Below are 27,366 nucleotides of genomic sequence, written 5' to 3' on the forward strand. Positions count from 1 at the left end.
CAGACTGACCCCCGATGGCAGACCCGACTCTGTTGTTACTTTAAAACTTGATCTCAATGTGTAATTATTATTTTTCTGTATGAATATGAAAATGTATTTTGATGATAATCAATGAGTATTATATATCTGTTACATGGTGTATAATTGATGTTACCGTTTACTGAAATAATGTTTGATGAGATAAATCAATTATAAACCAGCACTTGGGATTTACAAAAAACAACAGCAAACAACCGGATTACATAATTATGGGAAACAGTGAATGTGATGAAGCAGCGTCGCAGGTTGCAGGACAGTGCCTGAAGACTTAAACTGTTTTTTTTTAAATCCTGTCATTTCTCAGTCAATTAGTTTATAGTTTGCACCAGACACATACATACATCCAGGCACAAGAATCATCCACTTTCACCACCGCCACATTTTGTTTAACTCTAAGGGTGCACACTTAGTCTTAAATAGTGTTACTTACCATCCAGGCTTCCCACCTCAAACATTCCAACTAGATCAGGGGTATTCAAATCCAGGCCTCGAGGGCCGGTGTCCTACATGTTTTCCAACCAACCTTCCATTGAAGCTCCTTATTGGCTAAACATACCTGATCCTGGAAATTAGCAGCAGATAAGGCAGGATTTCTGGAAAACCTACAGGAAGCTGGCCCTCGAGGCCTGGATTTGGGCCTCTCTGCTGTTTTGCATTAGTTACTGGAGCCATCCCAAGTGGTGTTAAAATTCTGTGTAGCAGTCCTCCTTCAAATACTTTGTGTTTTCCATTCCCAAAATAACAGAATCATGGAGTGGAAAAATATGTTTTTCAGCTAACAGAAATAATCAAACATCCGTTCACTGTTTCAAAATGAGATTACCACAAAACCTCGTGTTATTTCTCACTGGAGTAGGTTTGATTGTAGTATTCAGTGGGAAAAGTTTGGTCTCTGCCCCACAAATACTTCATCAGCAAAGTTAAAGAAATGAATTTTAAGATTATTCATAAATTTTACCCTGTGAAATATTTTTTCACTAAATTTAAAAAAGATCTGGACATAAAGCTCATTTTGCCATTCCTCACCTGAAACTGTGCCTCATCTCTTTTGGTATTGTTCTTTCTCTCAAGTATTTGAGAAAGATTTGACTACAAGCTATTGTTTTGGGGTATTTTGTTCAAGATAGAGAAAATGTACATAGTTAACTTACTTATAATTATGGCTAAATATTTCATTCATAAAGGTAAATATGTTGGCATAAAACTGGTGTTTTATGTTTTTCAGAAAGGAATGACATTGTATATAAATGGTATTAAGTCCTGCACAAACAAAACAGCTGTTAGAACTGTTGAAGTGTGGTCACATTTGAGACTTCAGCAGAATCCTTTACCTTTATTTTATTTTTTTATATCGTTTTTTGTTGTTCATTTTCCTGTGAAAATGTTATTGACACGTTTTGTGGAACGCCAATGTTTCTGTTTTAGCGTAGCAAAAAAATGAATTAAAAAAGAAAAACCTGCAAGTTTGGTCCAGATTGCAGCTCAGACGAGAAAAATGAAGACGTTCACGGATCTATTCGTTTGGGGTGGAGAATTTAGAATTGTAGTTGAGCAAAGAAACTTTGCCCCTCCCCCCCATGACAGCTGCTGCATCGAAAACCTGAACTTCTTCAAAGATCTGCTCCTGATCCATCACGCTTTGGATGAAAAAATACTCAGAAATGTTACAAGAACATGTTAAACATCAACAACTGGAGTTGGGCCTTTAACCATTTGAATCTCTCTCTCTCGTCTGGGGGGACGTTCTGGCCCGGTTCTGCTAAATGCTGAATATTTGAGTTCCAGGATGAGTTACTGGAAAGACAGCCGTGTTTCTGGACCCGTGCTCCTCCAGCAGCAGTCATTCACACTAGTATTCTGGGCATCTTCCCCCCTGGACGATTGCTGTAGTAATAGCAGCTGGCCACTAGATGGCGCCAGAGTCACCTCTATCATTCCAGGAAGGATTTCGCCCATTCTCAGGAAAGCATGACACACAAAGAGGATCTGAGTTGAATATTTTAAATCAAGTTTTCATTCAATCATGAGGAACTGTTCGGAGTAAAAGTAACAGTGACAGATTTTCTCCTGAAAGGGGAAAAGTTCACGCTGACACATGACCAAATGTATGAAACACAGCAAAAAAAACTTTATTATGCATCAATAATACCCAAAAGCAGAGTTAACATGTCTGAGATCAGTCTGTCAGCATGTCAGAAACATTTTCATTAAATGGCAAATCAATCAAACTAAGGATTTGACCAAAAAAAGAGCCTAAACTGATGATCCCTCCATTATGTTCAGCATCAGCATCAGTATGAAAGCAGGACCAGTAAAACCAGCTGCTGTGGCCTTAAACCCCGAAAGCTGCTAAACCTGCACGGCAGCATCAGAACTACCGCTTCCTCTTGGCTGGGGAGATCTGGTCTTTCCTGGCGTTCCCCGCCGGTCTGGGGGAGGCGGCGTCTTCATCCTCTCCGCTCTGCTGCTTGGCAAAGTTCACAAACACCTGCAGAGCAAACATTCCCGGTGTGATCGACTGCAGGATCATCTGAGGTCCCTGACCCCCCCGGCGTGTACCTGGTCCAGCGTTGTCTGGGAAACGGAGTAGTCTTCGATGCTGAGCCGGTCCTTGTTGGCCACCACCAGCTGGAAGATCCGGGCCAGAGAGGAGGAGGCGATCTCGTACTGCAGCGTGTTGTAGTGCCGCTCCCTCTGGACGCAGCCGGGAAAGGACGTCTCCATGAAGGTCTCCACGGGCTCCAGCTCGGGGGGCCACCCAGCTTTAGCTGCCTTGACTTTCATGGTAACGATGTAGCCGTCCCCAAACCTGCCCCCCCACAGAGAGAGAGGGAGCCTCAGACGGGCGTCCCGGAGAAGCTCGCCGCCGCACCAACACTCACTTGTATTTGAGGTGCTGGATGGTCCCCAGACACTGGAAGGTCCCGTTGACCATGATGGCGAGCCGGGTGCACAGGGCCTCGCACTCTTCCATGCTGTGAGGGGGGGGGGGTATTTTGGGAGAAAAGAGGGAAAATGTTAGCGCTGGTTATCAATAATGATTTCCAGAATCGACTGGATCAATTTGATCCTGATTTTTTTCAACTCTTTTGATCTTCTCAATTCAATTCAATGTAGAGATTATTCAGTTTACACATTCAGACACATTTGTTTAGAAATACATTAATAATCTATTTGTGTTTTGAAGATTTACATGTTACTCTGATCCAGTTCATATGCTGTAAAATGTATCAGTCAAATAATGAGATCGTTAATATCATAGCGTTACATGGATTCTCAAACAGAGAAGCTGCTTCTCCTGGAGGGTGTTTCAGATTGGTCTCTAGGTGGCGATCACGCTATAGCATTACATCTTATTTTAGAAGACGACGAAAATATGAGGAAAAAACTGTTTTAGACTAAAAATATTTCCTTAAAAGAGTTTGTAAAATTCCTGCCTGTGAGTTTATAAAGATGTTCATTTAGTCAGAATGCATGTTTAGGTCGACTGAGCGTTAGCATTAGCCGTCCTATGGGGAATCCCATTAAACGTTAGCATCAAACTCGTGGACTTTAGCTTTGTATGTGCTAAATCGATTTATATTTCTATGAATCCATGAATGATCTGTTAAGCTTAAATTGATTCTAATCGATTCAGATCGATTAATCGAGTTCATTAACTCGGCCCTAGAATGGGTTTGGTTGAAGCTTGTGCAGACCTGTGTGACGTCAGCACCACGGCCCGGCCGTCCTGAATGACGCTCATGATGGCGTTCCACAGGAAGCGGCGGGAGTGGGGGTCCATCCCTGTGGTGGGTTCATCCTGAACAAACACAAACACTCGTCTGCAGGGGAAGCTGAAGAAAAAGTCCAGAATTTCTTTCTAAACTCATGGTCCCGCTCCTCACTGACCCCGACCAGCACCAGGTTCTGGAGCCCCCGTCGTCCCCACACTCACCAGCAGCACCAGAGCTGGACAGCCAATCATTGCAATGGCTGTGGAGAGTTTGCGCCTGTTGCCCCCGCTGTACGCTCCTGCACAGCAGCTGGCGTACTCTGTCAGCCCCAGCTTCCTGATGCCCCACTCTGCCACCTACAGCAGGTGGGAGAACAGCAACAGAAGGAGAACATGGAGGTCTGTGGAGGCGGAGCGTGGTGAGAGTGGCAGCTCCACTTACCCTGGAGATCTCAGACTCAGGAACCCCCCGGAGACGGGCGTACAGGTACAGGTGCTCCATTCCGGTCAGGAGCTCGTCGATGGCGTCGAACTGCGGGCAGTAGCCCATGTTCTGGTGAACGTCCAGGATCTGAGTGAGGATGCTGCAGAGAAACAACAGCACTTTAGAGCAGGAGGGGAAGCTGAGGAGGAGTGTCTGCTTAGGGAGATCTCAGGATCTGAACCCCAAACCTGATCTTTAAGCTTCATCAACAAACATGAAAACATTGCTTTCATCTGCAACATTATTCTCAAATTCAAGGCGGGGTCTCAAAACCTTTTCATTGAACGTTTTCTCCAGACTGAAGGGAGACGGCATTCTTAAGCTGTCATGTGACCAGTGTGGGCGGGTTCACCTGTATCCGGCTACAGAAGCTTCTCCAGAGGAAACATCCGTGTCTCCGGTCAGCATCTTGAAGGTCGTCGTCTTTCCCGCTCCGTTAACTCCCAGTAGACCGAAACACTGAGGAAGAGAAGCTGATGACCCTCTGGACTGAAGCGGACCGGACATGAAACCCCTCCAGGAGGTCGTCCCTTCAGCACAGAGACTCACCTCTCCTGCAGGAACCCCCACACAGATGCGGTCCACTGCCGCCCTCTTCCTGCCCACATACGTCTGTGCAGGAAACAGGTCAGAGTTAGAGCACAGAGGAGAATGTAGGGAAGCTGTGGATGGGTTTCTGTCTGCATCAGAGGACTTGGACAGCACACACCCACACACTCCATACTGCTTCAATATTTCTGCTCCTTCTCCTGGACTCCTGAGGAAGGCGGCTGGACAGAGGATGGATACGTGGTGGGAGGAGTTACACAGCACTCGTTACCTTGGAGAGGTCTCTGATCTGCAAGATGTCCATCTTGCCCCCTCCGTCATAAATCCTCTTCCTCTCGGCTGCCACATCATCGTCCTCCTCCTGGACGGGACACTGTTTGTGATCTGAAAGCCTGAAGGACCAAACATGATCATTTGCTTCATCAAAAACGATCTCTCTCTAAATAAATGTTTTCTCTGGTCTGCAGCCCGCACCAGTGGTCCAGGAAGAACCGATACTGGATCAGAAGGTTCAGAAGGAAGTACACAAAGCCCTCCATGGCCATGAAAGTTAGGTTCTTCCCAACGAAGTCCCACCGGAAAGGGTCCAGTGAGTACTCCTCTCCTGAAAACAGCGGAGGCCCGTTTGAAGGTGTTTCGGTGTTGTTCAGGAGCTCATGTTGAAGCCAGCAGAACTTACCAAACCGGGCGTAGACATCGGTAACAGCCTGGTTCATTGCCATGTCTATCAGTCCTCGGCCCAGACAGAAGTGAGGAAACACCAGCAGGCATTTCTTCAGCCATTCATTGAACACCAGCAAAGACTGAAGTCAGAAAAAAACAGACGTCTGGATGTGAGAGAAGATCTGGGTTCAATCATCACATCTAGTAAATCTACACCTGGATGTTGAAGACTCTGATAATATGACTCCTGCTGTAACACTCAAGCTGTGGAAAATACCAACTAAATGAATCAAAGCAGAAGCTCCGATCCATAACTGATCAGTGAGTCATCGGTTATCATTCTGAAGAAGTTTTGCATCGATTGTCGGAGAAATGTCTGAGACATTTAATGTTGTACGGATATGAAGAGCTAGAAAGGAAAAAGACCTCAGTAACCAGCCACAAAGGAAACCCAAACCACTGCTCTTCCACCACTGTGCTCTACCATCTGTGAGTGACCTTCATGGGATCAGTACCCTTGTGCTAGATTGGACGGTTTGCAGGAACGTCTGCTCAAATATATCTGTTCTCCAAGAGGGGATCAGAACTTTATTTCCTTTTCATACTCGAAGTGAACTTACCCGATTGTTCTCAAAAAGTTCCAGGATGAACGTGATGGCGCTGCTGTTGATGCCGACAAAGAGGTTGATGCAGGACAGAGACACGTATGCTGTGCTTGGGATGCTGAAAACGTAGGACATGGGGTACATCATGGGGGTCACTGACCACCTAAATGCAGACCAAAAGACACACTTGGATCAGAGTCGTCAGGATTTTAAACCGAAGGCAGTTAACCATCGGTGGTATTTCTATGACCCTTAATGCTGTTCTTCTTTAATCTCTGCTAACATGAACTACAACACAAATGTCTAACTGCAGGATGTGTGAAAACATGCAGGTGAAGCATCAACAGACTGAAGACCGTACCCGTACAGAAGAAGCAAAGCCACCAGAGCAGGAAGGTTCTTCTGGGATGTGTAACACTTTTTGTCAAATGCCATGAAGATGCCGACCACCATGGCGGTGCTCACAGTGTAATTCATCTGCCAGAACCAGAGCTCAGACTCAACCATCACCAAGAACGACATGTTACTAAGATCAGCTTCAGAAACTCCTGATGGGATTCTTCCCTAGATTCCATCCCTCATACTCACCATGTCCCAGAAGAAGTTGGCCACCCAGTAAACCAGAGGACTGACGCCGCTGACGAACTGCAGGTGCTTGGCTTTGGTCACTCGCTCCTGGATGAGGTACAGGACAAAGCTGGCCGGGATGAAGGACATGGCGAAAATGACACAGATGGCCACCACTGCATCCACAGATGTGGTCAACCTGGAAAGGAATGGAGACATCTTCAAAACAGAAAACTTTCCATTCCTGAACGTCGGGATAATCTCAGACTGATGAAACGTACACCGTGACCTCTGAGAGCTGCTCCTTGGTGAGGTTCAGGGGATGGTTAATGGCGGTGATGCCAAACTCCTCGGTTCTGTGACCGGCAGGAAGGAAAGCCCGCAGGATGGCATTGTTGGCCACGTTCATGTAGGCCACCATGGCGTGCCAGCCTTTGTTGTTATACCAGACCTGAGGAGCCAGACTTGCAGGAATTGGACGGTTCTCACGAGCAGCTTTTACAACAAACCTGTGGAACTTACCTTGACATTGAACTCACTCTCCATGAACCGTAGGAAAGTCCCAACATCCCTCAGGGTAAGGACGCAGAAGTGACCCTGAGAAAGAAAGGTTCATTAGGAGCTTCCATACCAGCGGGGGCTGAGCGGAGCACATGTGAGGTACCCCGGTGATGTTTAGGATCCGTCCCAGCTGATAGAACACAGTCCGGATGTCTTTGGGGTCCACGTCCAGGACGGGGAGCTGTCCTCCTACAGAGAGGCCTCCGTATCTGATGAAAGGGGACATGCGAGCTCAGAATGCCACTCAGAGAACCAGTGTCAACATGCTGCGTATTACCTTTGCTCATTCACCCAGTACTTGCTCTTTAGGCTGTAAAGGAAAACGTTGGATAAGTTTCACTAAAAGCAGATTTTCCGGAGCAGACTCTGAGCTACTCCTTACCTGGTTCTGATGAGACTGGGGTAGGTTTTGACCAGGTAGTCAGAGATGTTCCGGTCAGTCAGGTCCAGAAGGGTGTCCCCTGTAGCCTCAAGTCGTTGGCGGGGTGGGGGCCCTCCAGCACCAGCAGGACAGATGGGCATCATGGTCAGCTTCTTACTAGAGCTGCACTGGCAAGAGGGGGAGGGGTTCCTGGGGGACCACTCTAGACTGTGGAAGGTCTTCATGACCTCAGGTGGGACAATAGGCTCCTCCCACTCTGATATGCTGTTATTGCAGGTCATCCTGGAGGAACATGAGTAAATCAAGAACAGTTTAAAGGATTTCTTCCTGGATGAGAAACTTTTCTGCTAGTTCTGGTACTTGCCCCAGCGGCTCCCCCTGCATGCACCGTGTCCCAAAGCCGGGTCGGGCCAATAGGCGTTCTACGAAATGCTTCATTCTGGGGTCAAATGGTCGCTCGTTGCTAAAAATTGAAAAGTTTGTGGATATTGAGAGGAAAAAGCCAAAAGATAAACTGCTGACAAACAGTTGAGGGTTTGTAGACATCCCTACATTCAGCAAATATCACAGATAAAACTTTAAAATACTGATCTGTCAGGTGGGCGTGGACTAAAGAGCATCCTCTGACCTGACGAAGGTCATCTGCTGTCCATACATCCATGGGCTCAGAGTCAGACTGGGATACTCTCCGAATGGAGGAACAATTAAGGTGAAGATCAGAGAGATGAGGACAAAAGTGGCAGGAAGGACGATCTGGAATCACATTTTTACTGATCAGTTTGGTTGATCTCTTGAACAAATGAAAAAAAATCCATCTGAATCCAACTTCAGCAAAGTCCTTGAGTGCCCGTGGGATGAAGTCAGTACAGCTGTACCCTCACTGAGGATGCAGGGGTTTGGACGGGCCTTCAGACCCCGTACCTGTGCCAGGAAGTCCTTCTGGCTTCTGGTGGCGTGGTGAAACCTCTTCACCAACAGAGCGTAGAACTGCTTCAGAACCAGGGAAGCTCCTTTCACCTGCCTGGAGCCTTTTCCTGCACTGCTGTCGGACGCAGGCTGGCTGCCGTTCACGCCGTTGTGGTCTTCACAGGAAAACATCAGTCAGTGACCCAAACTCTTAAGAAGAAGTGGAGAGAGTGGTTCTGCAGCTCAGATTCCACAAAGTAAGCCCCCCCAGGCCAGTCTTGGTTCACACATATTCTAACCCCACAGACTCCCCATTTTTACAAGTTCTTGCTCAGAAATGTTTCTGCAGAAAGCAGCAGGCGCCACATGACTGACACATTGGAGAAAAGCGAGAAGGAAAACACAGAAACTCTGACCTTCATCTGCTCCTGCAGCTACTTTGCTGCCAGCGTTCCTCCCCTGTAACATCCACTGTTCTACAGGGAAACAGACTGCAGGATAAGAACCACCAGAACCACAGCCCACACAAGCTGTTCTACAGACTGACGGGGAGCACAGAAAACAGACTACAACATCACAGAAACAAAGCAGAACATCAGAGGCAGTTGGTACCTGCAGTGGTGGCATTGTTGGCTGCTTCTCCTTCTGCCGTAACCTTTAGGAATATCTGGAAGAGAAAAAGATTTCTTCTGAATTATCTCCTTCCTTTCAAGGTCTTTACTTTGTCCCTGTGCTGATGCCTTTAAGGGGCACCACAGTGACTGATCTCCTCCATCAAACCCTCTGCTCTCCATCCTCCAACCTCACACCAACCACCCTCATATCCTTCTCTCCATCCATGAACCTCCTCTTTGGACCTTTTTCCTGGCAGCTTCAACCTGAACCTCCTTTCACCATCACTGTTCCTCCTCTAAAACATCTCCAGAACATCTACATGATCTGATCCTCTGATGGATTCATTCCTGATCCATCCTGATCACTTTCAAAGAGAACCTCAGCATCTTCATCTCTGCGTCCTGTCTCTATCCATGTCTCTATATACCAGGGATGTCAAACTCCAGCCCAAGACTTGAACCTCTTACATCCTCTCGTTTAAACAGATACTCCAACTTCTTGTTGCAGTAAGCTTCATTTGTTTCCTTTCCAGGGCACACATCCATCTGTCTAGATGTTCCTCCTCCTGGCCTCAACAGATCACAGTATCATCTGCAAACGTCTCGGGCCACAGAGGTTGTCTGACCTCATCTGTCAGTCTCTCCGTCACCATAGAAACCAGAAGGAGCTCGCAGCTGATCCTTGGTTCCGTCCCACTTCCACCCTGAACTGTCTCACTTACAGAACATCTCTGTCTTTGGGATGACCCTGATTGTTTTGTTTTATGTTCCTCCTAACAAACCCTCTGCATCGACCTCACCAAGGACCAGCACACAACGCACTGGACTGTGTCTCCTTGTAGTTTGACAGAAAATGTTGGTCTGCAAAGGAGAAACTGTCCAAACCTCCTCCAGTGACGTGTCGGAGACGCCAAAGCTGCTCAGGCCCATGTCAGCGAGCGTCTCCTCCAGCTCCCTGAAGAGGCTGGCGTAGGCCCGATGTTTGAAGCCTTTGTTAGGCAGCAGGTAGGTCAGCTCCTGTCCAATGGTCTCTATCAGCTTGGCTTCAGGGACATGGTGGTGGATGAGGCTGCTGATGCTCTCCACATCCCCTGGGAGGAAGACAGAATGAGTTGCCAACTTGCTAGCATTTCCCCATTCAGTTAGACTCAAGCACGAAATAAGGCTTTAGGCATTTACAAAAACCAGACAGGAAGAAGACAAACTGCCTCAAACTACCAAAAGCATCCACTTGAGATGCATCGTAGAAACCTATCATCATAAAATATTGTTTTTCTCTCTTTTATATTTTTTCAGTGATGTATAATCCTGCAGAGCACCGAGGATTGTGGGATTGCTGAGGTTATTCTGGTTTAACTATATACAACAAATTTCTGGTTCCTGACAGATAATTGTTTAGGAATGAAGCAGAAACAGAGATGAAGCTGAAGGGAATTTAACCCCCACTCACCTTCCAGGACCCTGTCCAGCATGTGGCACTGGTGCTGAGACTGGTCTTTGTATCTGGTGCAGATGGAGCATGCGCAGGAGCAGTCGGAGGCGCAGTCGCATTCATTCTGGAACAAACACAGAATTAGGAGCCTTGTGATTCTTCTGGATCTGGTTTCAGCTGCAGCAGCATCATCCATCCTTCCAAAGTGGAGCCACACCTCCAGCTTCCTCATGTCTTTCATGCGGCGGACCAGAGTTAGGTAAAAGCCCACGCCGAAGCAGTTCTTGAGGAAGAGCGGGGAGCCGCAGCAGTACAGCTGGCCCTTGGAGATGATGGCGATGCGGTCACTCAGCAGGTCGGCCTCGTCCATGTGATGGGTGGACAGAAGGACGGTGCGACCTGCACAGAAACATGGCAGCTAGGAATCTTTTCTTGTAGGAAGAAACAAAAGCTTTTTTCCTTTAATCCCAGCTTCATTTAAATGTTTGAGAGTATTTTCTGATTCAAGAAAGCTGATGCAATCACACTGTACCAGTTCTGTATTTCAGCAGGAGGTCCCAGATGGATCTCCTGGAGTACGGGTCGACTCCAGAAGTCGGCTCATCCAGAATGACGACCTTTGACCCTCCAACAAACGCCATGGCCACTGATAGCTTCCTCTGCATTCCGCCTGTGGAGGGTACAAGGCTCAGATCTGGAGATCTCTCTGAGCTCCTTCTGATTTGCACCGACCTGAGAGGTTCTGCGCCTCCTCGTCTCTCTTGTGAGGCAGTCCGAGGTCCACCAGCATGTCCTCCACCTCCCGCTCGGCCTCCTCCTCCGTTCGTCCTTTCAGCAGCGAATAGAAGCGGATGTGCTCCTCAACCGTGAGACTGAAGCACAGATGAGGCAACAGAAGTGAAGATCTTTACCCAACAGAGGCAGCCCATCACCTCAGTAGCCCTGTGGTAGAGTGTCCAACCTGAGACTGGATGCTCATGAGATCAAATCCAGACTGAGTCGCTAAAGACTCTAAAACAGCATTAAGGAGTTGGATGAGGGATCAAACCACCAAATGAGGGACAGCTCGTGCACCAGATCAACATGTGCAAGGCTGCTCGACCAGAGAGTCATCTTGGATGGGTTCACCGTACGTCCTAAGCAGCTCTGACTCTTCACAGATATTTTAACATGAGACTCGTCCAGGCAGCCAACAGGCTTCAAATCCACCGTCATTGAGCCTGTGCCCAACATGCCTGCATGACATCGTCCTGTAGGACTCACGAATAACGATGAGACCTCCTCCAACTATCAGACGTCCTCCATGGAAGAGGTCAGGCATCTGCCCACTCGGTACACAGACAATGACCTGCTCCTCAACACCAGCAAAACCCAGGAGATCATTGTGGATTTCAGGAAGGAGACGGGATCTCATCTCATCCATGTTAACAGAATGGCCATTGAACCTGTGTCATCATTCAAGTTCTGGGAGAACCTGTCTCAGACCACTTACACCTCCAGCCCGGTAGAGAGGGCTCACCAGGAGCTTATCTTCTCAAGAAGCCTGAAAACGCCTCACAGGGACTTCACTTCCAGGCATTCAAAGAGTTTCCTATGAGGACGTTCATCTCTGTCTGCATTCTTTAGGACTCCTCTCACCTGCACACAAACTGCTTTCTGTCTTCAAGCAGGTGCTTCTGGGTCCTCAGAACCGGAACCAGCTGACTGAGGAACATTCTGTTGCCTTGTAGATGTGTCATGACAGTAAAGCTGTAATCTCGCTGGAATTCATTTGGATGAACATCTTCAGCTAGAGAGAAGACTCAGCTGGAGATGTTCAGAGGATCTAGGCGAGTCTCTGTGACTTACTGACTGAAGAGGATGTTGTACTGAGGACACATTCCCAGAGAGGTCCGGATGACGTCCATGTCTGTCCTGATGTCTCTGCCATTGATGAAGGCGGTGCCAGACGTGGGGGGGTACAGCCCGGTCAGGATCGACCTTTTAGACAAAGGCAAACACGGGTCTTTGTCCAGTTTTATTGAAGAACCATTAAAAAGTAATCAAGCTCTGTTAACCCCCACCCCGGTTACATTGTTGTGGTCTTCCCAGCTCCATTGTGCCCCAAGAAAGATGTGATCTGCCCCTCATAGAAGTTGATGTTCAGGCAGTTGACGGCTGGACGTGAACTTCCACCAAACACCTTCACCAGGTCTTGAATTTGCACCCCCAAAACCAGGCCGGGGGGGTCCGGCTCAAAAAACAGCTGATCTGCAAAAAAGAAGGAAAAAATTAAGATTTAAATCTAAATATTCATTATAACACATTCATTAGATATGATGAATGACAGCAACAGGATTTTTGACCTCTATCAGAGGTTTCTGATCCAATTCAGAATCGGTTCATTCTGATCGATCCGGTTGAATCTGACTCTCTGACCATAAATGGATCAGAGCATCAAACTTCCTCCAGTGTGACTCAGAGAGAAACAGCTGGTACTGATCACTCACTGCTCTACCACACTGGATTTTCACATGTCTTTGATCAATTCAAAGACTGAATGATGGTTGATCAGTTTCTGCTGCATCACATGAGTGTCTGCTGGGTCTTCGTGAAAGAAGTTACTTCAGTGCATAGAATTGTAATTATTATGTTGTAATTATCTGAATGTTTTTAAACCTCTTTGTTTGTTTTTTCTGTTCTTTTTTCAGAGTGAAACTAAATATTTTCTTCATAAAAACGTAAACACTGTAATGTTTGAACAATATCAGGAGTTCATTTTGTTTCAGGAAGTTTTCAGCAAAGTGAGTTATAGTTTTATTAACATCTTTTGTTTCTCGCTTTTCCCCGTATGTCCACCAGATGTCCCCACAGCGTCTCCTGTTACGGTGTCCTGACCTTCCTGACCTTCCTGAGCTGCCTGCTCCTCCTCCTCCTCCTCCTGCTGCTGCTTGAGGACCTCCTTTTCTCGCTGCAGCCGGTCTCTCCTGCTTTGGTGTTTGCAGGTCTTCCTGCTGGCGGAGCCGTTGCAGGTCTCTGGAGTGTCTCGGTTCTCCTCCTCCTTCGGCTGGTTCTCCAGCTCAGCCTCCGCTGGACCTTCATGGAAGCAGAGGACAAGAGGAGAAGGTTGATGATGTCAGTGACACATTGTTGAAACAGGAATTCATGATTAAACTTCATCCACAGTAATGCAAAAAATATCTATGTTACTTTATTAATCTATCCCTTTATTCATATTAAACTTTGCATCAACATGCTGGTGAACACAAGGTGCTTCACAAAAAGACATATGTAAACATTAGTTCATAAAAAGAAGTTATAGTACACATGAGATAAAAAGCAACAACTAAAAAAGTCTTCATCAAATGTAAAAAGAAAGAAACACTTTGGCTGAGGAGGCACTACATTGATTAAAAGATAGAGTAAAACATGAAAATGATAAACCATTAAAACCATAACATGTCTATCCTAGAAATAAACAAGTTGATTAAAGTGAGTTATATAAATGCTAAGTTAAAGAGATATCTTTAATTGAAATTTAAAAGCTCCTCAGATAAACTGAAATACATCAAATTATTATGATTATCAAAAGAAAAAACTAAACTTTTAACGGTTGAAAAATGTTTAAATGTCTGCTTTGTGTAGATGGGGTGTAGAAATCGTGTATAAATTATTCAGAGTATTTGCACTTTATGTATTTTAGGGCTACCAAGAGTCACGATAAACGATGTTAGGGGCATTGTTCGTCTTTCTAGCAAAATACTCCAAAATAAAAATGCAAAAGGGCTTTACTTTTAATGTGTCGTCCTACATAGCAAACGTTGATAGTAATGCTGATGGTATTGACATGTATTGACATGTATTGACATGTATTGACATGTATTCGCATGTATTCGCATGTATTCGCATGTATTCCCATGTATTCACATGTATTCACATGTATTCGCATGTATTCGCATGTATTCACATGTATTCGCATGTATTCACATGTATTCACATGTATTCGCATGTATTCACATGTATTCACATGTATTCACATGTATTCACATGTATTAGCATGTATTCGCATGTATTCACATGTATTCGCATGTATTCGCATGTATTCGCATGTATTCGCATGTATTCACATGTATTCACAGGTATTCACATGTGAATACATGTGAATACATGTATTCACATGTATTCACATGTATTCACATGTATTCACATGTATTAACATGTATTCGCATGTATTCGCATGTATTAACATGTATTCGCATGTATTCACATGTATTCACATGTATTCACATGTATTCGCATGTATTCGCATGTATTCGCATGTATTCACATGTATTCACATGTATTCGCATGTATTCACACGTATTCACACGTATTCACATGTATTCACATGTATTCACATGTATTCACATGCGACCGGATTAAAAGCTGATGGGAATTCATGTTGGGGACTCGTAATATGTGCAGACTAGATGCAGGTTGCTGCATAGTTTCTCGTATTCGAAGTGGGTCCAAAGCTAAATGCTGTTACTGGTCACAGGATTTAGTTGCTCTCCTCGTCAACTTTACATTATCTGGACCCCACAAGACAGTGCTTTGCTGTCTGTGGCAGACATAAAATCCTGTCCACCTTTGTCATGGGAGGGATCACACATCAGGGTGGGGTCGTCTGGACCCCCGAAAACAGCATGAGGGTTATTGAAGTTCCGTTAGCTGTCACCAAGCTAGACAGCTGCAGATGCCGCCACGATTGGAAACCATTTGTTGTATTAACCCGAACTGTAACCGTAAAGAGTGTGCATTACCCCGCCCTCTGATGGAGGGTAGGGTCCGAACGTTTGTCCTACTAACACTGACTTTTTCTCTGGGTCTGTGCAGCCAAGACAAAACCTCATCTCCAATCAAATCCTTCACTTAGGACTAAACAAAAACCAATCTGGGGGGCAAAGGAACCTTCTCTTAGTGTTTGGGTAATGGCAACTATGGATTCAAATCCACAACCCCCACCCCCTCCATCACCAGAGCCTCCACACCTGCCTCACCTGCCTGCGGCGTCTGCGTGGTTGGCGGTGCAGGACGTGTCCAGTACGACGGCTGCAGAGGGAAGTAGAAAGGCCGGCCGATGCCATACTGTCCTTTAGGAGACAAAGTCACGTGTTCTCGTCAGAGTCACATTAAAGGCGTTTCAATCAGGCAGTCTGCATGAGATCAACCTGGGAACACGTTGTCCAGGTACCAGGCCAGGACGGCGTAGAGGACAGCGTCCAACGTCATCATGAGGATGGACGTGGAGAAGGAATACGAGTCTTTCTCCAAAGGGCTGGTCTGGATGTTGTTCCACTGCAGACCCAGGCCCTGCTCCTCATACCGGGACAGGTACTCAGTACCAAAGCCAAAGGCCACTGGGGACAGCAAGCTCTGGAAACCACGGTACAGGGTTTGGTTAAAAAAAACCATTTCAATATTAACATATCAATCTCAATGCTTGCCCTTCAAATGCCCAAAATGCATTTAGAAGCATGAGAATTGTGTTGGGCAGAAGACCACAAACGCACCGCGGCCAGTTTCATGTTTTTGGTGATGCGGTCCTGCCAGGCGAAGCAGAGGATGTGAGGCAGGTAGAGAGTGAAGTAGATGATGCCACTGCAGGCGGCAGCCAGGTTGGCTTTGCTGAAGAAAACGCTCATTAAGAAGCATTGCATGATGGTCGCCACAGTGAACGTCAGCAAGAAGAAGAAGACCAGGACCGGGTCGCTGTAGTTCAGAACCTTCCCACCCTGTGGAGACAGAAAGAGAACGACTAGAGTCCACGGAGAAGGATCCTGTCCACAAGAGGTTTGTAGAACATACAGTTCAACCAAATGGGATCCTGGCCTCACTCAGAGCACCACAATGATGTAACAAGGGTGGAGTACAACACTGGAGGGTGACCCACCTGGGGGTTCTGGAGCTTAACCAGCAACCCATTTCCCCAACTATCACGGCTTCTTACCTGCTTCTTTCACTGGGGAAAAGGAAAAGGAAACTGGAATCTGTTCAGACTCATCCACATGCGGCTCCATCACACACAGACCAAACTCAGCCTTTGCTGGTGATCCTCACCATGACGATGGCGGTGAGCAGCGCGGTGCTGGCAGTCATCATGAGAAAGCTGTCGATGAACCACGTGTACCAGATGACGCCGCTGTCCACTCCCATGGCCTTCAGGGTCTCCCGGAGGCGGAGCTCCTTCTCTAGAACGATGCTCTTCACGGTCATGGAGACGGAGTAGATCCAGGCCAGCACCATGAACATGGGGAAGCAGCGGTTCAGCGTGATCATGAAGCTGCACACAGAGCGGAGGGAGTCGGATTCACCAGCAAACCTTATGATGAAGCACCGGTCATTATGGAGGTGGGACTCAGTGACCTTGAGGTCAGAGGTCATGGCTTCCTCTGGGATTTTCAGGCACCAAAAAGGTTTTTGCAAGGACAGAATCTATTATTCTAGTGTTTTTATGAATGAATCCTTTAAGGAATCTGCAGAAACAAAGAAGCTGAAACTCTTTTCTATAGTTACACGTCATGATAGGAACCAGTGCTGTGATTACCGTTCCAGCTGTCAGAACATGAGGACAGATTACCAATGACTAAACTGTGCCCCTCCCCCATCCCTACCCATCAGGTGTTGTGACGTCACAGATAACATCTACATGTCTGTTTGGGCAGCAGTGGTTCTGGCGCTTGAGCAGGTTGATGGAGGAGTCGCCGGTTCGATCCCCACTCCCACCAGTCGACCGTTGGTGTGTCCTTGAACAAGACAACCCCCCACCCCCACCCTCCTCCTGTGTGGTTCCACTGGTGTGTGGATGTGTATGAATGTCCCCCTGATGGTCATAGCGCCCATAGGTGCGTACTGAAAGCCACGCCCCTGTCAGTCTGCCCCGGGGCAGCTATGAGTACACCACCATCACTGAGTGTGAATGAGTCAAATTGTAATTGTAAGAGCTTTGAGTGTCTGGAGAAGTGCAGAAAGATCCGCTAATATTATAATCTTGAATGTTGACAGAAACTGTCAGAATAAAACCTACAGGAGCTTCTTTAATGACATTGACGTGAAAAACAATGGACAGCTCAAACCCCCTCCTTCAGGTGTCCCAAACAGGAAGTACCTGCAGGTTGCAAAAAGGCCAACGTGCCGTAAACTTCCATTGAGAAACAGTTATTTCTCAGTCATTTCATTGGTCAGAATAATCATTCTTGCTCTGATGCTTCCTTCTCAACACTTTCTTTATAATCCTATTTTCTTTTAAGATATTTTTTCTTTATCGCCAGTTATTCAAGTTAGAAACTGACCAATCAGATGCCTCAGTAAAAGCATGTGGCTCCCGCTGGCCCCGCCTCCAACGTTTGATTGACAGATTCCTCCGTGCCGTTTTTAGTGGGAGATGTGTGGGCTTCGAACAAGCCGGAACAAGTTCACTCCTGATTGGTTGACAGTACTTCCTCGCTGTCAACTGATTGCAATCGCGGTAGACGTACCAGGAAGTGACTGTGGAGGCTCTGGCTTGATTTCATGAAGGCTGAAGGTAATGCACCTCCTATGGGGGACCTCAACGCTCGATATGTCCAGTTCTATTTAGACGGTCTATGTTTAATCCCTTCAGAACACCACGGTGTCAGAAATGCTGTCCAGCTTCAGTTTCTTCAAGGATCAATTAATTTGAATGTCTGTCTTTGAGTTGTAAACTGCAAACGTTGATGGAATACAGAATTCTCCATCAGAACAAGAATTCAAACTGGAGTTTGTGATGTGAGAGGATTCAGGAGAAAATCTTTCAGCAACCTTTTTTTAGATCTGAAAGCAGAAACTCACAGGTCATCCACGTAACACGGGTACGGCATCTGCTGGACGTAGACGCCGAGCGGCCAGTCGTTGCCCGTGTGGAGCTTGATGATCCCGTGTTCAATCATGTCCTGCAGGTAAGAAAACCCCCCCCAGATGTATCGCTGGTCCTCCACAGGGTCTGCTCTGGGCCCGGGGTCCCAGTACCTGTAAATGATGATGGGAGGTGAAGGTGAGAGGAGGTCCTGTTAAAAATACTAACTTCAATATAAACAGTTTTAGTCACTTGGACCGAGTTCTACTGGTTTTTGTTGTCCCGGTCTGTGGAGGGTCATGGAGAGGAGGAGGTCATAGAGAGCAGCAGGTCATGGAGAGGAGGAGATCTTAGAGAGGAGGAGGTCATGGAGAGGAGGAGGTCATGAAGAGGAGCAGCTCATGGAGAGAAAGAGGTCATGGAGACGAGGAGATCTTAGCGAGGAGGAGGTCATGGAGAGGAGGAGATCTTAGAGAGGAGGAGGTCATGGAGAGGAGGTCATGGAGAGGAGCAGGTCATAGCGAGGAGCAGGTCATGGTGAGGAGCAGGTCATAGAGAGGAGGAGGTCATGGAGAGGAGGAGGTCATGAAGAGGAGCAGGTCATAGAGAGGAGGAGGTCATGGAGAGGAGGAGGTCATGGAGAGGAGCAGGTCATAGAGAGGAGCAGGTCATGGAGAGGAGGAGGTCATGAAGAGGAGCAGGTCATAGAGAGGAGGAGGTCATGGAGAGGAGGAGGTCATGGAGAGGAGCAGGTCATAGAGAGGAGGAGGTCATGGAGAGGAGGAGGTCATGGAGAGGAGCAGGTCATAGAGAGGAGGAGGTCATGGAGAGGAGGAGGTCATGGAGAGGAGCAGGTCATAGAGAGGAGGAGGTCATGGAGAGGAGGAGGTCATGGAGAGGAGCAGGTCATAGAGAGGAGGAGGTCATGGAGAGGAGGAGGTCATGGAGAGGAGCAGGTCATAGAGAGGAGGAGGTCATGGAGAGGAGGAGGTCATGGAGAGGAGCAGGTCATAGAGAGGAGCAGGTCATAGAGAGGAGCAGGTCATGGAGAGGCTGGAGGTCAAGGATAGAAGCAGGTCATAGAGAGGAGGAGGTCATAGAGAGGAGGTCATGGAGAGGAGGAGGTCATAGAGAGGAGGAGGTCATAGCGAGGAGCAGGTCGTGGAGAGGAGGAGGTCATGGGGAGGAGGAGATCATAGAGAGGAGGAGATCATGGAGAGGAGCCGGTCATAGAGAGGAGGAGGTCATGGAGAGGAGCAGGTCATAGCAAGGAGCAGGTCATAGCGAGGAGAGGTCATGGAGAGGAACAGGTCATGGAGAGGAGGAGGTCATAGAGAGGAGGAGGTCATAGAGAGGAGGAGGTCATAGAGAGGAGGAGGTCATAGAGACGAGGAGGTCATGGAGAGGAGGAGGTCATAGAGGACTGGCTGCATCCTAAGGGAGCACTGGTGTGTCTCAGTTTCATTGAGGCTGGTAAGCCATTCAAAGGTGGTCATGAAAATGGAGCGTACCATTGTCAGGGGTGTGGTCAGAGTGTCATAAAGTCTCCCTAAGGATAATGGAAGTTGCACACTTATGAAGTACGGGTGATGCTTTCAGACGGTGTTTACATCACACTGTAGTGCTCATGTGTCGAACTCCAGGCCTCGAGGACCGGTGTCCTACATGTTTTCCAACCAACCTGCCATTGATGCTCCTTATTTGCTGAACACACCTGATCCAGGTAATCAGCAGCAGATAAGGCAGAGTTTCTGGAAAACCAGCAGGATGTCTGCCCTCGAGGACTTGAGTTTGACACCCCTTCTCTAGGTTAGTAAGGTGGTTCCTTTCTGACCGCACACAAGTCCTGTACCACAGGGTGTGCATGTCATGTTTAAGCGCCGTAGGATGTCCACACAGACTACGCTCTGATTGGCTAATGTCCTTGTTTCTAACAGCCAGGTTCCAACATACCTGCATGTTGTAATTAGTTAGACACACCTGAAACAGGTAATCATTCATGAGTATAGCTTGGCTATCTGGAAATTGTGCAGACACAGCAGCCCTCGAGGCCTGGAGCTGCCTCTCCCTGATCTAGATGAACTGGACTGAGTGAGTGATATGTCACCCAGAGAAAATGACTCGCCCTCCAACCAAATGAAGCCAATTCAGTATACTTTTCTATGATATGTCGGCCGCCATGTTGAAGTCAGATGTCCTCAGTAAGTTGTGATTGGTCTGAATCTTCGTTTCTATGGCAACCACTCTCTCCAATCAGGAGAGAGCTTGTCTTGGCTTTGGAGAATCTGTCAATCAAATGGTTTGAATGTTGAACATGACTCCACCTACTTTCACTGAAGCATCTTAGAACGAAAATAATTAGAACTCCAGAAAAAAATCAGTGAAAACAGAGGATTATCAGTCAGATGTTAGAGAGGGTTCAGATCTAGAATGTTTATTCTGACTAATAGAATGACTGAATACAGCTGGTTATTTCTACATAGATGTCTATGGGACATTGCAGGTACTTCCTGTTTGGAATGACAGGGGGCGGGGCTACTCATTCCAGTTCTCCTATATAGTCAATGGTCAGGCTGCAGCAAAGAGCGTGCACATATCACATGAACAGCACTAGTGGATCCTCGCTCAGTCTGCAGGATTCGTGGGGTTGAAAACATGACAAATCGATCAGACACGCCTGCGTCTCACCTACTTCTCCCTAACTGGCTCTTACTGTTGAAGAAGTTTTCACTACGACCTGTCGCATGCAGCACGCCCATAGATAAATGTTGTCTCTCTACGATTCACTGAGCGGTCTATGACCTGACATTTTCTGAGGGTCACCTGTGTTCCCCAGACAGGTTTGACTGTTTTCCACCTGCAGACGTCCGTACACCACCCCCCCACCCCATCACCACCACCACCCCACCCCCCATAAGGACAGCTGGGACTTCAGGTTTTACTTTGGTTTGTTCCAAATGGTTCCAATTCCCAATCTTTGTTCAATTTGATCAAACATCCTGCAGAGCAAATCCTTTAAGCCTGGTGTACTGCAGGAGCATTAGTTCTGCTTAAGCGGATCAGCCTGAGTCAGAGCTGCTGTTACATTCTGATTATTCACCTGCTCAGAGGCAGGACTCCCACTGGCCCCCTCAAACCTCGCCGGGGGGACCTGTACCCATCAGGAACCATGAGGGGGTTAATGCCCTGCCCAAGGGCAGGCAGAGTGGGAACTAAACCTGAGAGGTCTGATCATAGTGTCATAGGTCTGGTTCCTGTTCTGAACAGAACTCCTCTCTGTTAGACGCTTTGGGCTCCAATACAGTAGAAGAGCAGAACTACCAGAACATTCAGCAGGTCAGTGGAGACCCGCCTTCATCCAGGATGGTTCCACTGCAGTAACATCTGAAACGGGTCGACTGCTTTGGTTTTTAGGCTGAATTTATTCTGGACCAAAGCTGAAACGTCTTCAAAACGTTTTAAGTTTATCTGTTAAATGAGGAAAACGTGGATGAATGTCTTCATCAGAACGGTTCCTGCAGAACCATGACCAGCAGGAGTCCAGACTTCAGTTCCACTCAGACCTCTGAGACCCTCAGGAACTTCTGAGAAACTCTGCAGGAATACCAGAAGAAGAAGACCAGATACCGACTAGACCCAGGAGAGTTTGAGCACCGCACCTGTCCTTGATCTTATTGGTCCGCTCCACGGCGTCCACATCCATGCGGATCTTGTACGTGACGTGTGGGGGGACGCTGCTGGTCCAGGGGAACATGTCCATGAAGACCACTCCAGCCCAAAACTTGTTCTCTTCCAGGAGGTGCAAAGCCTGATGGGTCATCTGGGACTCGTCTGTGTAGGCCACAAACTTATCCAGACTGACACACTAAAAGAGAGGGATGAAAGAGGAGAGCGAGTTAGTCCTGGGAAGGGTCCTCTTCTTCCTCTTCCTCATCAGGAAAACACTGAAGTTATGTCAGAATTCCCCCCACTCACTATATACTGCGTTCTTCATTTTCTAGTGCTCATTCCAAAATCCAGTGCACGAGAAATTTCCCAGAAGTCTTTGCGAAAAACTAGCATGCATCGATGCTCACTAGATTAGCAAATATAGACCATAATGCATTGCAGTTGAACAATTTCAAACAAAAAAAATGTGTTTTTAAATGTATTTCTTGAATAAACATCCACATTTTCACCATCAGAACACAGCGGGTCATAAATAAACGTCGTGAAATGTTTGATTCGATTTTGACTTCGTGAAATCGCTGACGTCATATCCGGCGTTTGGATAAACGAAAGAAAAGTAGTGAGCACGCTGTCTGAATTCCTTTCAAAATCCAGGACACTAGATAGTCCTGCACAGTCTGAACCCACAGGATGATCGGCTCACGTCATCATGCCGAAGTCTTCTTCTTTTCCTTTGGGCTTTTCCCTTCAGGGGTCGCCACAGCGAATCAGTTTCCTCCATCTAAGCCTGTCTTCAGCATCCTCCACTCTAACACCAGCCACCTTCATGTCTTCATTCACTGCATCCATAAACCTCCTCTTTGGTCTTCCTCTAGACCTCTTTCCTGCAGCTCTAGACTCAGCATCCTTCTACCAATATATTCACTGTCTCTCCTCTGAACATGTCCAAACCATCTCAGTCTGGCCTCTCTGACGAAGTACAAACACAAAACTTTTTTTTCTGTTTTGGAAACGTTTTTGTGTGAACTGACGTTTTTTTGTGCTCATCCCGCTATGTTTTAGTGAGTCATCTGATGAATAATGGAATGTAACTGCATGAAACCTTCAGAAAGGAGCAAACGTTCTTCCTGAAGGTCATCGACGTTCTTCCTGAAGGTCATCACAGGTTTCTACTCGTCTCCTGTTTACATTTCTCTTTAGTTCTACTGTCTGCAGTGGAAAGGGAGTTTTTTTCAGTTCAGTTTTAATGCATTTACTCTCTCCAACTGCCCCCCCCATCAGACTTTCACCAAATTGTTTTTTATTCATGTAGAATGACCTGTTCTAGTCATTCTGGATCATGACCATCACACTTTCTCCTCTGCAGACTCAGCAGACGCGTCTTCGTCTGAATGTCTGTCTGCTGGAGTTCCCTCATTATCTGACTTCACGGACGTCAAAGATCTGCCTGACGGGGGCGCTTTCAACACAGCAGACCTGTTTCTCTGTCAGGAGATGCTCTAACTCTAATCTAAGGGGAACAAACCATCAAGCTGCTTTTTTAACGGAACATGTAGCGGTGAGAATGTTTGTAGAGGAAACGAAACAAAAAACGAAAAATCTGCTAAAATGTTTCAGCAATTTGTTTAGCTTCTTCAAACACAGCATATCTGCTTCAACGTTGTTCAACCCTTTAACACCGGCGCTCCAGTGTTTCTGTTTGATTTACTGTCACTTTCAACCGTTAACACGATAATTCTTCTGGAATTATCGTGTTAACGGTTGAAAGTTAATGTACGTTAAAGATTTTGTCTTCACCGACGACACCTCAGGTGTTAGAAGGTTAACCTTAATTTAACCAGGTAAGAACATGTTCTTATTTAAAATAGCAAATACACATGCATGTTCTGACTCGTATGGATATTTGTGCACACGTGTAGCTCCTCCTCTCAGTCTGAACCCCATCAGTTCCTGCAGAGGACTGGGATCTGGGATGATTTGGTTCCGATTTTGGTTCTTTTCTGAGGTCTGCGTGATCCGGCCGCTCACGGCAGAACTCACCTCTCCATACTGGTTGAACAGGTGAATGACCTGATCGATCAGACTGAAGATGTTCCTCCAGGTGAACGAGCTGGCTCCAGACTCTCCGTCCTCGTCCTCTCTGCTGCTCAGGAAGCGGAGAATGTCTTTGGTGCTGAATTCTGTTTCTGCCAGACGGGTGTCCAAGAAGTGCATCACTGTCGGGTTCGCCAAAGTGTCCTGCAGGGAGCGAAGCAACAATATGAGTCCAGTGAGGGTCCAGCTTCTAGGTCTGGATGGTTCTGGACCGGCTGAAAGTTCGGCTAAACATTTGGTCGTAAGTGGATTATTGATTGAATTTGATTGTTAAAATAAATGTTTTTCTTAATTTCTTAATATTTTAAATTTTAAAATTTTAACTTATGCATTTTTTTTACCAACTGTAGCTCCCTCTTGGCGAGGACTCCCCTACAAAGAGGTTTGAAATCTCCTGGTTAAATAAAGGTCAATAAAAAATAAAAATAACAGGACTAGAGGGAGAGACTACGGGTTGGAATAGTGTAGCAGATGGACTTCATGCAGATGGAACTGGGACATGTGGGGGGTGCAAGTTGAGCCAGAGGCGTGGTCCACAGCCAAGAACATGAGCACAGACGATCCACCTGGAATCTGGGATCGCTCCCGCTCCCCCAGAGGGGAGTGGGAAAGAGGAACAACACATGAATCACTCTGCACCAAACAGAGGCATGGAGAACTACATGAAAATAAAAGATAAAGAAGAGACAAGTAGATAGAGATACAACTTAGTTCAATATCTGTCAAATATTCAAGATTTTATCATCACAGAATTGAAGGGAACCCTCAGACTTCTGCTGATGTCGATGACCTTCAGCATTAAAACCTGCAGGACAATGTTCACCAGGAACCAAGACTGGGAACCACTCTAGACCAGAACCTTCAGGTTCTTTGTCTGAGCTCCTCGTCTTGAGGGCGGACTGAAGTCCAAAGTCTTCCTCTGACTGACCTGAGACGAGTTTCTGGACATAATTGCTGCTGAAATGGTGATTTTTTTTTCAGATTCTGAGTTTTGAAACTAATGTCAGGGGTCAGTCCACTTACTTTTTCATTTTTGTAAACCAAATCTGTACATGGCACAACAGTCAACTCAGTGGTTATCGTTAGCAGGACTTTTCCAGAGCCTACACGATTCTGTGATGCTTTGATGGAACTTCTGTCATCCACGGAAGAAAACTGGTCTAAAGGAAGCAAACCTTTCCTCTGATGTCCCCCCTCTCCTGACAGTGACGGACGTGTGAGTGGGGGTCGTGTCCACCCTATGACTCATACCCGGATCATGTTCATCTGGACACTGTGGTTGAAGAACGCCTGGAGCTGGGGTCCCACCTCCTGCCAGGCCTTGGCCATATTCTGGAGCCTCTCCAGCTGCTCGAAGGTTGTGTTTGCCTGGACACACAAACACACACCGTCACTGACGAAACTTCTTGTAGAAGGTCCAGAAACATGACAGTCTGAGCATCAGACCGACTCTTACGCTCTTCATGATCTTGCGGGCGGCAGGAGAGTCTGGAGCGTATAAGATCTTCCCCATCAGGAGGGGCTTGACGGCGCTCCACATGATCCTGGTGACGGGGTTGGACTCCAGCGTCTGCATGAGAGCGTTGCAGAACGGAGCTTTGGGGAACAGAGTTCAGTCAGGTGGATGTTAGTGAGGAGACAGAGATGAACATCACAGTAAGAGAACTCGCTCCAGCCTGAAATCATTATTTTTCACCACTTTGAGTCAACTCTGATCAAGTTTTGTGGACAAAAGATCTCGTCCTTCAATGTTTTTTAAAACTGCAACTCAGTGCAGAACTTCCTTATGAAACGTTAAAGATCAGAGAAGTGAGGACTGTCCGCTGATCCAGCAGCTCTGAACAAACATCTCAGTTCTTCTCAGACGTCAGTATTTACAGACATGGTTCCTCATGATGATGACAGCAGAGGAACGGCTCCGCTCATCAACTTACTGGCCGTGTCATCGTAGACGTAGTCATGCTTTTTGCTGCCGTTCACTCCCAGAAACACCTTGTAGTTGTTGTCTTCGTACCAGTTGAAGGACAGGACCCTGGAGCCCCCCCCTTCTGGGTACCCACAGAAAAGGCCAGACACACTGGACATCAGCTGGGTGAAGGAGGAAGGGCCTCCAGCTTGAAAGAACGGAGAAACGGCCTTCAGGAACTCCTGGGAACTGTCCCGCTCCATCAGCTGCACAAAGACAGAAAGATGATTTTATTCAGCAAATCCTCAAAAGACTTGGATCCACCTTCAGAAACGGGATGTTCAACAGACAGGAAGAAGGATAAATAAAACATTTTTTGCATTATGTTTTTTTGCAAATGGTAGTTTTCTTCATAACACCGGGGAGCTGAGCACATCAGTAAGGCCGCTGGTGGCAGAATCGTCAGGAGAGTTTACCTCGCGCTCAAGCACTGTTCAGCTATTTTGGTTGTTTTTCTGGGCACAAACCCCTCAGAGTGATTAAGAGGTTCACAGGATTAGCGTTGGTACATTCTAGAAAAGCTTTTGAATGACGACATTGTTACTCTGCAGGAAATATATTGGATTGAATTTACGAATCCCACTGAAACTGAGGAAGAGTAGACTTTAAAATGCGCTTTTAATTTTTACGAAAAATTGTCATTTATGGAATTAAGGGGATTTCTCGTCCACACCAACTCTCTCTGTTCTGCCACTGCAGCTGTGTTGCTCTTTTTGTGGAAAATGTCCTGGTAGTCGCATATGCTTGTAGGAACTCATCAATTTCTGTCACCGTGAAGTATGAACCCTAAAGGTGTTCCTGTTGCCATGGTGAATCGTGGTGCCTTTGCTTCATTGATCAGGCTTTTTATGGTCTCGACGCTAGCACCTGATTCTGGTTCCAGCAACTCAGAGTTGACTGAACAAACTCTTTTCAGCTGTTCTGAAACCAAAAACTCTGGGTCTGTCAACTCTGAGTGCAAGTTTGAACTCTAAATTTGTTAAACCTGCTTCTTTACACGCCCCCCTAAAAACATGAAAACCTGAAATCCTGAAAACATACAGACCTAAAACCATGAAAACATGAAAATATGAAAAACATGAAAACAGAAAAACCTGAAGAACAGAAAAACCCTGAAAACATGAAAAAGACCAAAACCTAAAAACGTCAAAACATGAAAACATAAAGCCTGAAAATGAAATAACTTTATTTAAATACGTAGTTGTAGGAATGGTAAATGGCGTATACTTGTATGGGACTTTCTACCCTCCTTCAAGGACCCAAAGCGCTTCACAATCACAGATCCA

General features: G+C 46.6%; 1 protein-coding gene across 1 annotated transcript in view; it reads right to left on the minus strand.

Moving 5' to 3' along the window:
* Positions 1–2,147: 2,147 nt before the first annotated feature.
* abca4b (ATP-binding cassette, sub-family A (ABC1), member 4b) overlaps positions 2,148–27,366 on the minus strand; it is a 30,325-nt gene continuing 5,106 nt past the window's right edge. Inside the window, exons 8-49 of the mRNA XM_024262264.2 lie at positions 26,049–26,286; positions 25,571–25,710; positions 25,366–25,482; positions 24,061–24,258; positions 22,011–22,216; positions 18,348–18,524; positions 16,596–16,818; positions 16,049–16,270; positions 15,707–15,911; positions 15,536–15,628; positions 13,404–13,592; positions 12,590–12,767; positions 12,366–12,497; positions 11,250–11,389; positions 11,050–11,187; positions 10,735–10,916; positions 10,536–10,641; positions 9,971–10,176; positions 9,084–9,138; positions 8,888–8,947; positions 8,487–8,647; positions 8,194–8,318; positions 7,930–8,028; positions 7,566–7,847; positions 7,461–7,493; positions 7,287–7,392; positions 7,145–7,219; positions 6,904–7,073; positions 6,644–6,821; positions 6,417–6,532; positions 6,071–6,218; positions 5,467–5,590; positions 5,262–5,391; positions 5,059–5,179; positions 4,788–4,850; positions 4,591–4,697; positions 4,197–4,338; positions 3,977–4,111; positions 3,738–3,841; positions 2,922–3,014; positions 2,599–2,848; positions 2,148–2,527 (exon numbers count right to left, since the gene is read on the minus strand). Of these exons, the coding sequence (XP_024118032.1) occupies positions 2,414–2,527; positions 2,599–2,848; positions 2,922–3,014; positions 3,738–3,841; positions 3,977–4,111; positions 4,197–4,338; positions 4,591–4,697; positions 4,788–4,850; positions 5,059–5,179; positions 5,262–5,391; positions 5,467–5,590; positions 6,071–6,218; positions 6,417–6,532; positions 6,644–6,821; positions 6,904–7,073; positions 7,145–7,219; positions 7,287–7,392; positions 7,461–7,493; positions 7,566–7,847; positions 7,930–8,028; positions 8,194–8,318; positions 8,487–8,647; positions 8,888–8,947; positions 9,084–9,138; positions 9,971–10,176; positions 10,536–10,641; positions 10,735–10,916; positions 11,050–11,187; positions 11,250–11,389; positions 12,366–12,497; positions 12,590–12,767; positions 13,404–13,592; positions 15,536–15,628; positions 15,707–15,911; positions 16,049–16,270; positions 16,596–16,818; positions 18,348–18,524; positions 22,011–22,216; positions 24,061–24,258; positions 25,366–25,482; positions 25,571–25,710; positions 26,049–26,286 (6,081 nt within the window). The 3' untranslated portion in view covers positions 2,148–2,413. The remainder of the gene's footprint in view (positions 2,528–2,598; positions 2,849–2,921; positions 3,015–3,737; positions 3,842–3,976; positions 4,112–4,196; positions 4,339–4,590; positions 4,698–4,787; positions 4,851–5,058; positions 5,180–5,261; positions 5,392–5,466; positions 5,591–6,070; positions 6,219–6,416; positions 6,533–6,643; positions 6,822–6,903; positions 7,074–7,144; positions 7,220–7,286; positions 7,393–7,460; positions 7,494–7,565; positions 7,848–7,929; positions 8,029–8,193; positions 8,319–8,486; positions 8,648–8,887; positions 8,948–9,083; positions 9,139–9,970; positions 10,177–10,535; positions 10,642–10,734; positions 10,917–11,049; positions 11,188–11,249; positions 11,390–12,365; positions 12,498–12,589; positions 12,768–13,403; positions 13,593–15,535; positions 15,629–15,706; positions 15,912–16,048; positions 16,271–16,595; positions 16,819–18,347; positions 18,525–22,010; positions 22,217–24,060; positions 24,259–25,365; positions 25,483–25,570; positions 25,711–26,048; positions 26,287–27,366) is intronic.

This window comes from Oryzias melastigma, linkage group LG17 (assembly GCF_002922805.2).
Source record: "Oryzias melastigma strain HK-1 linkage group LG17, ASM292280v2, whole genome shotgun sequence".
NCBI lineage: Eukaryota > Metazoa > Chordata > Actinopteri > Beloniformes > Adrianichthyidae > Oryzias > Oryzias melastigma.